This window comes from Taeniopygia guttata, chromosome 2 (genome assembly GCF_048771995.1).
Source record: "Taeniopygia guttata chromosome 2, bTaeGut7.mat, whole genome shotgun sequence".
In the NCBI taxonomy this organism is placed as follows: domain Eukaryota; kingdom Metazoa; phylum Chordata; class Aves; order Passeriformes; family Estrildidae; genus Taeniopygia; species Taeniopygia guttata.
This window is the reverse complement of record NC_133026.1, coordinates 76,832,008-76,844,351: the sequence shown is the minus strand read 5'-3', so window position 1 is coordinate 76,844,351 and position 12,344 is coordinate 76,832,008. Positions and strand designations below refer to the sequence as shown.

The 12,344-nt window shown below is 36.4% G+C and overlaps 1 protein-coding gene across 2 annotated transcripts in view; it reads right to left on the bottom strand.

Moving 5' to 3' along the window:
• Window positions 1-12,344, bottom strand: part of RETREG1 (reticulophagy regulator 1) — a 64,795-nt gene that overhangs the window by 12,358 nt on the left and 40,093 nt on the right. The window contains exons 1-2 of one of the 2 annotated variants that reach the window (XM_030267085.3): window positions 10,604-11,578; window positions 934-1,060 (exon numbers count right to left, since the gene is read on the bottom strand). In XM_030267085.3, the coding sequence (XP_030122945.2) occupies window positions 934-1,060; window positions 10,604-10,638 (162 nt within the window). In that variant the 5' untranslated portion in view covers window positions 10,639-11,578. Of the gene's footprint in view, window positions 1-933; window positions 1,061-10,603; window positions 11,579-12,344 lie in introns of those variants that run through there. The other variant, XM_002187234.6, reaches the window with a different exon arrangement.

The following is a 12,344-nucleotide window of genomic DNA, read 5'->3' as shown; positions in this document are numbered from 1 at the left end:
CACATTTCCTTACTTCTCTATAAACTTCTTTTAAATGTGACTTTATTGTCCAAACATACAACTGCTCTTTATAGAATTTTTTTTCTACATAATTTTCATTCTTCAATAATTTTCATTTTTTTTCATCCAGTTACTCATCTGTATTCTCAAGTCTAAACTGCTAATATTTGAGTGTGGTCCTACATACTTTCTGTCTGCTAATTCTGAATGACCTTCTTTCAGAACAGATTCTCTGGCAAAATTAAGAGAGATTAAAAGAGGAAAACAGGGCTTGTAGCTTTCTTTTAACTTGTATTTAGCAATACAAATATAAAAATGTAATCTGTTATTATAATAATATATGTTTACTTTATTTATATTTCTCTTTGGGAAAAAAGACTAGAACTACATGATAATATTCTTCCAAACTAGAGGAAAAAAAGCCTTACTCTTCCCTTGCCTCTTCATGAGCTGGGTTCTCCAGCTCAGTCTTCCCAGTAAAAAAGGGGGAAATCACCAACTATTAGTATATAGAAGAAAAATTGCCACAATAAAGTATGAGGAACTCTCTTCATGCAGCTATTCCTGAAAACTACACTTATTTGAGGAAAAAAAAAAAAAAGTGTATGTTTAGGAACATGCTTATTCTTTGTTTCTCAAGTTTTTATTAAATTGTGGTGTTTTAAATTTCTGTTTAAAAGTCCATGGAATAACTGGTGAAGTTCCAACAGCTGTAAGTGGATGGACTGTATTGCTATAAACTTTACTGTGAACAGCTTTTCCAGCTGACTACCTACCCATATTCTTCACAGGAAAAAAAAAAAATTGACAGAAAATCATGACTGTGGGAGAATGTACTTTTTTTTTTGCTTGTTCACTTGTTTTTTTTTCTAAATCTATCTCACCTTTTTATTAAATCTTATAGAACTGTAAATCTTACTGGGGAGTGCTTACCTTGCCAGGGTTTTGTTCCTTAAAGTGGGACATTTCTTGAAGAAATACAAATAAATTCATCAGTGTTTCTGAAATGCACTGATTTATTCTGGGTCTGTAGTCTTGATTAGAATCGGTGAATTTCCAGCTGAGTAAAACAAACAAAAATACCCGACTTTTTTTAGAGTTCATATGGAAGTTGAAGCTGATTGAAAACATCATGTAAAGTCTTAGCCTCTGGCAATCCAATGGCTGTTGCTATGCTAGAAACACCTGTGTTTGTTTCTTCGTATTTTATCTTCTAAATTGATCTAATTTGATCTTCTTAACTAAAAATAAATTAATCTGTTCAGTAGTAGCAGTTTTCAGTCCATAAAAAATTACTGCTTATTCATTCTTATCATATGAAGACATTGAGTTGAAGGCACAGTTGTCATCTAAATCAAGCAACTGACCCCAAACTTGTTTTTAAATACTATTTTTAATTTTAAAAATATACCACAGTACTTTTTATTGCCACAACATGGCCACACATATTAATACATTTCATTTTATGCATTTAATCCTTGTGCTTTTTCTTTTCTATTTTTTAATCTTGTTCTGCAAACTATGATAATGAAATTGCCACCCAACCTAGAAAAAAATAAATTGCTCTTGGAGTCTTGATGTTTACATTAATTTTCCTACTGAATTTTAGTTTTTCTATTATATTGAAAGGACTGCTTCAAAAGCTTATCTTATGACTGTTCAGTCCTTTAAACAAAATAACAACATCCCCCTGCCAAAAAAAAAAAAAAAAAAACCAAAAAAAAAAAACCTGTACCAAAGAATTTTCAGAAAACCATGAGATAACATATGTGTCTGTCACATTTGGGGCTTGATGAGTTTATCCAATATTGAGCTTAAATGGTCACATCGGATACCTTTGTGGAGTAAACAGAGCATCAACAAACCTGGTTTATGAAGCAACAAAAAATAATAAAGACATGCACAGACAAGTCAATGTCAAGTCAAACTGGCACAAAGAATGGATGAACCACTGTGCAAACTGAGAATCTGAAGACAATTCGACACCAACTTTACTGAGTAACTTTTCACATAACGCACTGCTGTGCACACACAGCTTTGATCGCAGTGAATGCAAGCCAGCCATGAGCAACTCTGGTCATTTCACTGAGATATATAACTCATTACATGTCTAATGCATTAATAGTAAACGTTTTGTCACAAGTAGATTGAATTACAAGATAAATAAAAATCTACATTATGAAAAAATGACTGTATACGGGTCGATGCACAGCCATCAGGGGACACACAGACGGCCAGATCAAACTCCCATCAGCTACACGCAGTCTCTGCAGCCTCGCTTTTGTAAAAGGGCACGATTCGGTCAAAAATGATCAGTGAAGACCCTTTCCTGCCTCCCGGCTGTCCTCGTTCGCCGCGAGGCGGTGGCACAACCGCGGGGACCAGCCAGGGACGGGAGGGGCGGAGGGACACGGCGGGGGACACTGCCCGGGCACCGCCACCTGCCTGAAACAGCGGCTCCAGCCACAGGGTAAGGTTCATTAAAGTCCGAACCCCAAAACTGGTGCCCTGTTCCTGAAGCATTATAGTATTGATGGTGTTGCAATGGTAAGATTTCCTCTTACACTACAAATATCAGGGTGAGGGGTTTTTCCTCCCCTTTGAGAAAAACAAACAACGAAGTATTTAAAACAGCGCACCTGAAATGCGCAGAGCCCTGTGTCTTGGACTAGGTGACTTCTGCAATTTCCCAGCCATGCAAGGCACTGAATGCAGATATTTGCCCACGAGAGAGGATGCAAATCAAACCATAACATAAGTCAGAGAGCTCACTGCAGTAACCCAGCTGGAGGGATGAGCAACCTTACACAGAACTCTCTGTCTGCATCCCACCCACAGTAGAGATTTCAATTTCCATCATCCCTGATAGTGGCTTCAGGAAAGTATTATACAAGGGTTTTGGTTTATGGGAACTGCAATTCGTATAGATAGGCTACTCCCCCTAAAGAAACACTGTACTTACTTTCTGTAAATAATTCTACAGCATTAATAATAAGTTTTTAAGATCTTCCCGTTTATTCCATTACTGAAAACTACTATTATGACACTGCTCTGAATAATAAAATCCTTTTACAGAATTTTACTACTAACCTTGATTTGAAATTGTTGACAATCAAAGTAGAACTTTGTGGAAGCATAAAGCAAAAATGAACAGGCCTGATGCCTGCTATTAAATTAGAGCTTTGAAAAACTTGGGACAACTTTAATAATTTTAAGCTGACAGCAAAAACAGAGGGGGGGAAAGACCAAAGCAGAAAGTACAGTAAAAATGCAAACTATTTTCACCACTAATATAAAGACAATATAGGTTAAAGAGAATGAGCTATAACAAGGCACAATGGGATAACTAGTAACAATTCAAAAACAAAACTGCAAATTATGAAGAAAAAGTGCTCATTTGCAGAAAAAATTCTTTGCAGTTGCCTTGCTTGGTGATAGTGATGCTTTCTTTAGCCAAGTTTTTGAAAGCATGAGCTGCAGTGCAGATAAAACATTTTGCTATATGCTTTGGCCCTGTGGTCCACATGTGGTACATGGACAAGAAGACAATCAAGAGGAGTGGATGGTACAAGTGAAATTTGCTTCAAAACTTTGCAAACCCACTACTGAACTTCACAAAAGAGTACTTGGCAGTCACTTCTAGGCCACAAGAAATTGTAAGACATCTTTGTTAGTTCTATACTAGCTACAATTTTCTATTTTACAAGGAACACCAGGGACTATTTTGAAGACAGTCTGATCTTAGGCAATTAGAGGCATAAGAAAGTCAGCTGAATGATCTTTGGTGTGACCACCAGATGCACGTTGCCTCTTCTTGCTCACACCTCCCAACAACTACCAGCCTTGGTGATATCTATATTTCCTGTCTTTTTACCCTGAGCTGACTTAAATAGCAGTGTTACCCACAGTCCAGAGGGTTGGATCAAGGGGGAAAGCAACAGATCCTGGTGAAGGGGGAGTGAGAAAGAAAGGAGATACATCATATAATTGCAGGTACAACATATAATGTATATACTCAAAGACAGAGAGGTTATGTCATGGCCCTGTAAAAAAAAGAGATAACTATTAAGCCTGCAATAGATCAAAAGGAAACATGCGCACAATGATGAATACTCCAGAGAAATTTATTTTCCAGTGGTCACATTTAAAGTTAAAAAGGGAAAAAGAAGACATGTGAAGTGATGTAGATGCCAAACGTGGAGTACCTGACTATGACCTAAGTCAACCAAGAATATAAATCTATTTCAGAATATAAATCTATTTCAGCATAATATTAGTACATTACTTAAATGTGACCCCTATACTTCCTGCCAAAACAGCTTTAGGGACTAGTGTCCAAGTGCTTCATTGGGGATAAGAGCCAACTCTGAATACTTTCAAAGGCTTTCGTGGGTCATTTAGAAAGAATAACATTTTATGTTCCTATCACTTATCCTTAGTTTGATATACAGTGCTATACTTCCATTCTAAAACTACCATCAATAAGGTTGAGGGCGTTCAGAAAAAATAAATTACTCAGATCCTTCTGACTGCCTATTGCATCATTTCTATAACTGAGCAAATATATAAACTGTTGCCTAGTAATTGTAAAAAAAACCTGAAACACTCTACCACCCAGACGCTTCCACTGATCACAGTCACAAACCCTGGCCAGAAGAAGCAGAGGCATTACTTTCGCTAAAAATAACTGATGGTGTCATGCTCCCACTTCATAGCTAGACATCTGTTCAAGCAAAGCCCCATCACATTTCTCTCAGAAAGGTCAGCAGATCTCATGTTACTGGTTTAAAGATCTCTTCGTGCTGTGCTGGATTGTTTTCTATGTATCTTCATGCAGATACGCTTACTCAGAAATGCAGCAGTGACAGGAGAACATCATGATGTGGTGGATCAGAAGGCCTGTACCCACATAGAGTTTGTAATTACAGAGCTTCTAAACCCTCCTGATTTCCCAACTGTAACCACACACATTTGAAGCCTGTGTACTCTATAATTTTCAAGGTAACCTGGAATGTAGTAGTCAAGGTGGAAGAACCCAAAGTTACATTCCCAAAGATATGTAAATTAAAATATAGGTAATGTGGCTATTCGGTAGTTTCTAAATAGGTAGTATATAGAACCTATTGAATGGTGCAAATGTAAGGGATCTGGATATCATAGGTCAAATAGGCAACCAGGAGTTCATAATGAAACTTAATGAAATCCAGGGTGTAAACTGTTAGCAAACCCCAATTAAGTAAGTCTACCCTTTCAGAGCTTTCACAGGTTCCTGTTGTAAGAAAGAAGTCATCACAGTGCAGAAGGGAGTGATTATAATGATACAGTTTTTCTCTGAAGCAAATATTTTATACCTGAAGATCTATAAAAAAAAGTAGGTTTTAAAATTTTTCTTCTAAATTATTAAGGTACAGAGATAAAGGATTTAGAAGTAATATCTAGACTAAAAAGGTTTGTGTAAATTTTTTATTTTACATAGAAATTTGAGGAGGACATATACTGAAAATGAAAATAAACACCCTTTCCTCTTTCCAATATGTAAAATAGTGTTAAAAGGAAATTTCACATTTAAGTATATTAAAGTACCAATGGGAAAACCTCTAAAAGCTACTATTGAACTGTGGTGGAACACAATGCACTATTGATTAGCCTTACAGACACACAATGTAACACATTTGTGGATGTTATGAGGTCTATGTGGAAAGACAGAATGACCAGTGCTACTGAACTCACAGCACAGCATCCTAATGACCTATGTGGCTAATTTTAAATGTGACTATGTAGAACCAGGCTCTATCCTGTGCCACTTTTGGATCCTACGCAATCATTAAGTATACTAAAATAATTGTATTTGTGTCATGTGGCTATGACCAAGTTAACAAGACCTGCAATTTAAATGAATAACTGGGATACGATGTAAAAGTGTCCTTGCATCAAAGACTTCCACAAAACAAAAAGCAAAAACATGATGCATCTACAAATATCCTCCATTCTTAGACTTCAGGGAGAATTTTCATATACCACCTTTTTGCTCCAAATATTGCAAAGCTTTTCTAACAGAAATCTCTTTAGCTTGTAAATATCCATATGCACCCTATTTCCCATTGCTAATCCACAGGTGCTGCACAGATTTAGGCTCACTAACATATGGTACTGTGGCTAACATCTTTTAACAGATCACACTCAACCATCCCTTCAATGTTGGGGTTTTGGCACCCTTGAAATCTCTAAGATATAGAGACAGATCTCGTTTTTTTGAAGCTGGAGAATGTAGTTATTAGCCTTAAAGAGTAGCTAACATTTCCCAATCCAAAAATCTCCTTTAATTATCATACTTCCAGTACTTCAAATACATTGTTTGTAAGAACTAAATGAATTGTGTTATGCTGTGTATCATTGCTTCTCAAACTCTTAAAGTGTTTTCTTCCCAGCCTTGTCGATCTGCATCTGACACTTCAATTTTGGGCTTTTTATTAACAGTGGATCAGTCCAATTTGCTGTTCCTATTTTGGTTTATTTCCAAGGGAAGGTGTGGAATAAAAAGCTGAAAAAATATCTTATTTCACAGCTTTGCCCCATTTATTTCCTGACTAAGATGATTTTTGTGTAATATTACTGTACAAGAAATGTTTAAATCATCAGCATTTGATGAGGCTCAATATGCCTTTCACACTTGATTGCATAGCAGACTGGTGGGGCCATGTGACATCCCTGACTCTATATACTACTTGCACAGAGTGCTAAACCAAAGCCATAATTATATTTTCTTCTCTTCAACTGACACAGAAGCATTTTACCACTGGTGTCCTGCTAAACAATATTAATTCAATAAATTAAGGTAGTTTTTTTGCTTATACTACTGGTTGAGAATTAAGGTTTCTGAAAATGAAAGCAAACGTATAAAAATACACTGAAGTGTTTTGCAAAGAGACAGGGGAAATTCATCTTGTCCAACAGATTGCTTAAATGAAAAAAATGACCCATTACTAAGATTTTATTTTGGAGGGCATGTGTTCATCTCTTCTATTCAGGTATAATACATCAGTCATCTTATGAAGTCTTAATAAGGAGTTGCATTATATTTGTTCAGCTGACTGAACACAAACTGGTTAATTCCAGCTTTTTTTGAAGGTGATTCCAGTATACAAGTTCCTCAATACAGCAGACAGGATTAAATGTTGTCACTTTTTGCTGAATGTCCTGCTAAGACAAACAAAATATACTCCAGCTAAATGGGGGCATTTCCGAGCTGAGCTCCTCTGGGCAGACTCAGGTGAGCAGACTGGCAGGCCAGCTCCCACAGGAAACCCTTCCTCTGACCTGTACTCCTCCAGCCCAGCTCCCCTGACTGAACAACAGCTACTAGGTGCATTCAAAGCATGATCTGACAGTCAAGTGCCATTAGTCCAAATTCATCACTTAAGTCATTAAGATTTTTAATGTTCTCTTTGCATGAAAACAGAGTGTTTCAGTGCCATGTAAATACTATTATTGACTTGCTTTCTGTTTAGCAAAGACTATAATGCTGTTTACTGTGTGCTATTGCCCTTTTACCAAGATGGTCCAAGGGCTGGGATCTTTCAGGTCAGGTTCCCATTTGTAACTATTACAAACACAAAAGAGACATTTTTGTTCAGAAAAGTAAGGAAACTCCTTGCTAAGCAACAAGACCATAAAGTTCCATTTGCAGAACTTTAAGCAGATCTGCCCAGCTGTTGGAAGCAATTATTTTGGAATTATTTTTCTCTTGCAAAGAAAACTCTTATAGTGCTTTTTCACAAAATCAATTGTTTTGCTACTTCACAGCTTCCACATGCTTCATCTGGGATATTCTTAGCTTAAAGCCTCTCAAAGTCAAAGAGCTAGGAAAGATGAGCTTAGTATTCCCTGAAGTGTAGAACAGCACAAAAAAAAAAAAAAAAAAAAAAAAAAAAGGAAAACTGTATTTTCAAGTGGCAAAGAATATTTTTAATTACTTTCTGTGTTACCTAACAAGACGAACTGTGCACAACTTCATTTTGACTCTTTTCCATGGGTTTTAAGGTATTTTGTAAACGGACATTGTCCCTTACTATTCTGATGCATTACTGAGAGCTCCTAAAGCCAAATGTTTCCACCACTTCAGGACCAATATTCACAGTGTCTTTTTTATACATTCTTGACTGTCATTAGATTCCTCACAAAATGTCATTTTTCAAGAAAAAAAAAAATTCATACTGTCTTACACCAAAACTGCAATGGACCCAATGATAAAGAAATACTGAGGGAAGATATCTCCTTATGCTAAATTGTTTTCAATCCTCTACCCGTGACCATGTGTTTCCTCACTGTTCTTCATCTGTGACCAGCCATGATCATGTGCCAAAACACAACAGAAGATATGAGTGGGTACCTGTGCTTCACAACTTTCACTTTTTGGCTAGCCTTACTAAGAAGCATTTGTGCATCTGTTCCTTTGCTTATTTTTCATTTTAATTTGCAGTATGACTAAGAGAGTATTGACCAATGCCACATATTTACTGTGATGTAACAATGTTCATGAAATACACTTGTTACACAATAGTACATATTTTCTGATGTAGGACATGAACTTGGAGAGAGGATATAAAAAGTATTTGCATCTGAGAAAGGCCTACAAGGAGGGCACTGCACTGAAACCAGTCAGGGATCAAAGCTCATTCCAGACCTTCCACAAAAGCACTACTGCTCTCCTTTTTTAAATGCATACAAGCTGAAGCTTTGATTCAGTGTGCCTGTAAAATTGCACCATTATTTGTACATTTACAATCTCTTCCTTTTAAATTGTAAGACTAATTGCTCCTGTACAGCTGCCATAGCTCCTCCTTCTATTCCCTGTTGTTTAACTTGGACCAAAAGATTCTGACCTCCATCAAGCCTCATTAGCTCTTCTTTAGCCATGTTCTCCAGTTATATCCCATTTGTTATGATCAAGACAAAAAGGCAAATTAATTTCAGAAAAATAAATTGGAAGACACAAAAGGATGAGGGATGAACATCAGGGTCAGTTAATTTAATAGTAGCTTCAAAAATGGCAAATAGGCAGAGCAGGCTCAGTTATGTTTTTCCAGGTTACTGCTTTAGAAAAGCTATCTTTTTTTCTTCCAAAACAAAAACTCTCAACTTTGATAGAAAAAGAGGTCTTAAAGTCTTAGGCCTTCTGTTTAGCTGCCAAATTTTGCTGCAAGCCTTTATAGAGAAAGAATTATGAACAAAATAAATGAGCTATATCATTACAAAGCTGAAAACTTTTTTTAAGAGGTCACACATATTTCCAGATTTCTTTATTGAAAAAATAAACAATTGAATAAAGTGGAGACCTCACCAAACATTTTTTGAAGAAGAGCAATTAGCTCTTTGGTGATTATCAGTAATGAGTCAACATTTCCTTAAGAGAAGAAAAAATGCTACCTGCAACTACAATTAATTGTAATCTATGTCATATATATATAGGGCACAACCCAGATATCCCTGCAAACGGAAATGTGTAGGTGACCCCAATTGCTCCTGGGGATCCATGCTCATCCAGTTAGGGGGCCGTGCTTGAATGTGCTGCTCTAAAACAGACAACCAGAACTATCTCCAGTGTTTCGCTCCCAACACACTGACAAACATACTGGAAAAACATCCACATAAATTTAAAGTTTAGATTTAAATTTTACTAGAAGAAATCAAATCCAAAGCCATAATGAAATGCCTGATTCTGATCCCTGAAGTTGCATAATTTCTTAGATTTGCTTCTGTATTCTGGCATTTTGTTCACTAACTTCTAAAAATAAAAAGCATCTCTTTCTACATACATGAAAAATGCTCTTTTTACAACATCAAATATTTCATTAACACCATTTTAGAGTCAACATTTTGATTAGCATCAAGACTTTGGAAAAACCATGTGGACTTTAAGAAATCTAGATTATAAACTGTGTCATAGCCAAACATCAATAACACCTACATTTCAAATATCTATTTTAAAAACTATTTGGTTAAACTTAATTAGGGCATTTATTTCATGGGAATGTGTTGGATCATATTTGAGAAAAAACAGTATTTTGAAAATTGTTACCAAGTTTTTGTCCTGACTGTTTTATCAGCTAATTAATTTGGTTTTATCAGCTAATTAAAAGAAAAGCAGAACTTCAGAAAGACAGGCATACCTCATTAACTCATTTCTGTGAGAAATGAGTTAATGTTCTGTCAGTCCTAAAAGGGACCCAGTCCCTATCTCACAGAAATGAGTTAATGTTCTATATGTAGCACAGCTCCAACAAAATTACTTCCATGCCTGACATATTGAGGCTTTGAAGAAAAATGTGACCAGGTAGAAACCACACTATTTTCCTCCCTTCACCTTCAGTTTAAGAAGTATCTCAGAGCTGTTCCATTTACCTTCTATCATACATTAAGACTCACACTTCCCTTCTGAGAAGGTTAGAATTAGAGGCAAAGCCCTCAAGAAGCAGAAGATCGTTTACAACGCAGAGAAAACTGATCTCAGGCTGAGCACTCAGGAGCACACACAGATTAATTACATGAAGTCTCAGTCCTTGCTGCTCTGCACGGCAGGGCCAGCACAAGCAAAGTACAGTACCTGTCATCTTGTCCCAGATCCTCACTGTCTGGCATTTCAGATGTGAAAGGGAATTCTCAGTGTCTCTACCAGTCTAGATAATCCAGGCAACAATCTTTTAGTCTGTTTTGTGTTTTAGGAGCCACCAACCAGGCACCTGTGCTGCTCGCTGCCAGGAAGAATGCTCCTTGCTCAGAGAGCAAATGTTTACAAGACATCCTAAGAGCTGCTGGTCTTGAATGAAGTTCAGAGCGGTCGGCTTTGATTGGCCGTGGCTATAAATAAACAAGTCGTGACTCACCTCGCACGCTATGACAGGGTGTTTAGTAGCAAGCACGGTCAAAAGCCAAACTGTTTGTTTTCCTTCTGGTCATGTGAGGGAGAATCACCACCCATTTAGTACTTTTATTTTTCTGTTTCTACTGGAAATCTTCCTCAATATCTCCCATTTTTCTCAGGTGTAAGAAGCAACCCAAATGATAAGAAGCTAAATCACTCAAACGTTGATAAAGTGAAAGGCTTGAAAACATGAGAGCAGAGTTATTTTATAAACTATAAAAAATCCTTTTTTTCCTCCCTGCAAAGCATCAGTCACAAGCTGTCAGAAGAAGCCAAATTATTCTCCAATGACTAAATTCACAGATGAAAAAAAATCCACAAAAACTTAGTAATTCTTTTAAATAAGGAATAGGAAGACAAGTTTTCAATAATGATTAGCTGCATTGCTTTTAAGTTCTGATTCCAAGCTCATCTGCCACAACTAATCTTACATAGGAATACCAGAACACTGTGCTGAGAGTCCTTAAAAACTGAAGTATGCTGGCAGGAGGAAGCTTTCTGCCAAAATACTTTGATTGATTCAGTAAAGGTGAATTGAATATGGATTTCCTCCTAGAGGTTTTCCTCCAATTGCTGTATGCATGACAAGGATTCTGTCACTCCAGCTACACCAGCTACATCTCTATTAATTTTCAACACCCCTGCAACCTTATCTGTGCTGCTGAAGCTTTGTCACACAGTCCAAGGCTCCAAGGATCCCTATGTCTGTCTGTCCTGCATGAGACAGTAAGAATTGTCTTGGAGAGGTCATATGTTAAAAATAAATTAAAAAAAAAAAAAAAAAAAAAAAAAAGCAAAGCTGGAAAAAAGATATGCCATGTATCTATGATTTACTAAGCTATATACAGTGCATTGTGAGTAATACATAATTTCTGGAAAGCTGTTTAACTTTTAGAACGATGAAGGATTCTACCCTTTCTTCTTTTTTTCATAAAAATTTCTTCAAAAGGACTACTAAGACCTAAAAAAACAGGAGTAAAGTCCTCTGACTAAATTATGCAATGCAATATATAAAGAAGCATTAATAAAGTCTACAACTGAGACTTTCCATGAACACTGATATCTCCATATTGCAATGTAATAATTTTTTTCTTTCCTTTTTTCTTTTCCTACTTCTGATAGTTATAGATGAAATAATTAAAAGTTGAATTTCTTCAAGCTTACCCTGAAACAATTGAGCTGCTAAATTCAGAAATCTTAATTAATGAGTTTCATCTTCAGACTGAACTTGTGATGTCTTCTAATTAGGAAATGAAGCAAAAGAAATAACCAAAATCTGCAAACACATAGGAATATCATTTAAAATTTAAATGCAGCATCAAAAATGAAAGCAAACAAAACCAAACCCCTTATTCAACTTGGGCTGCTTTAGTTTCCATGCACTGCAATATACTCTGACACAATCACATAAATTTACCATGTT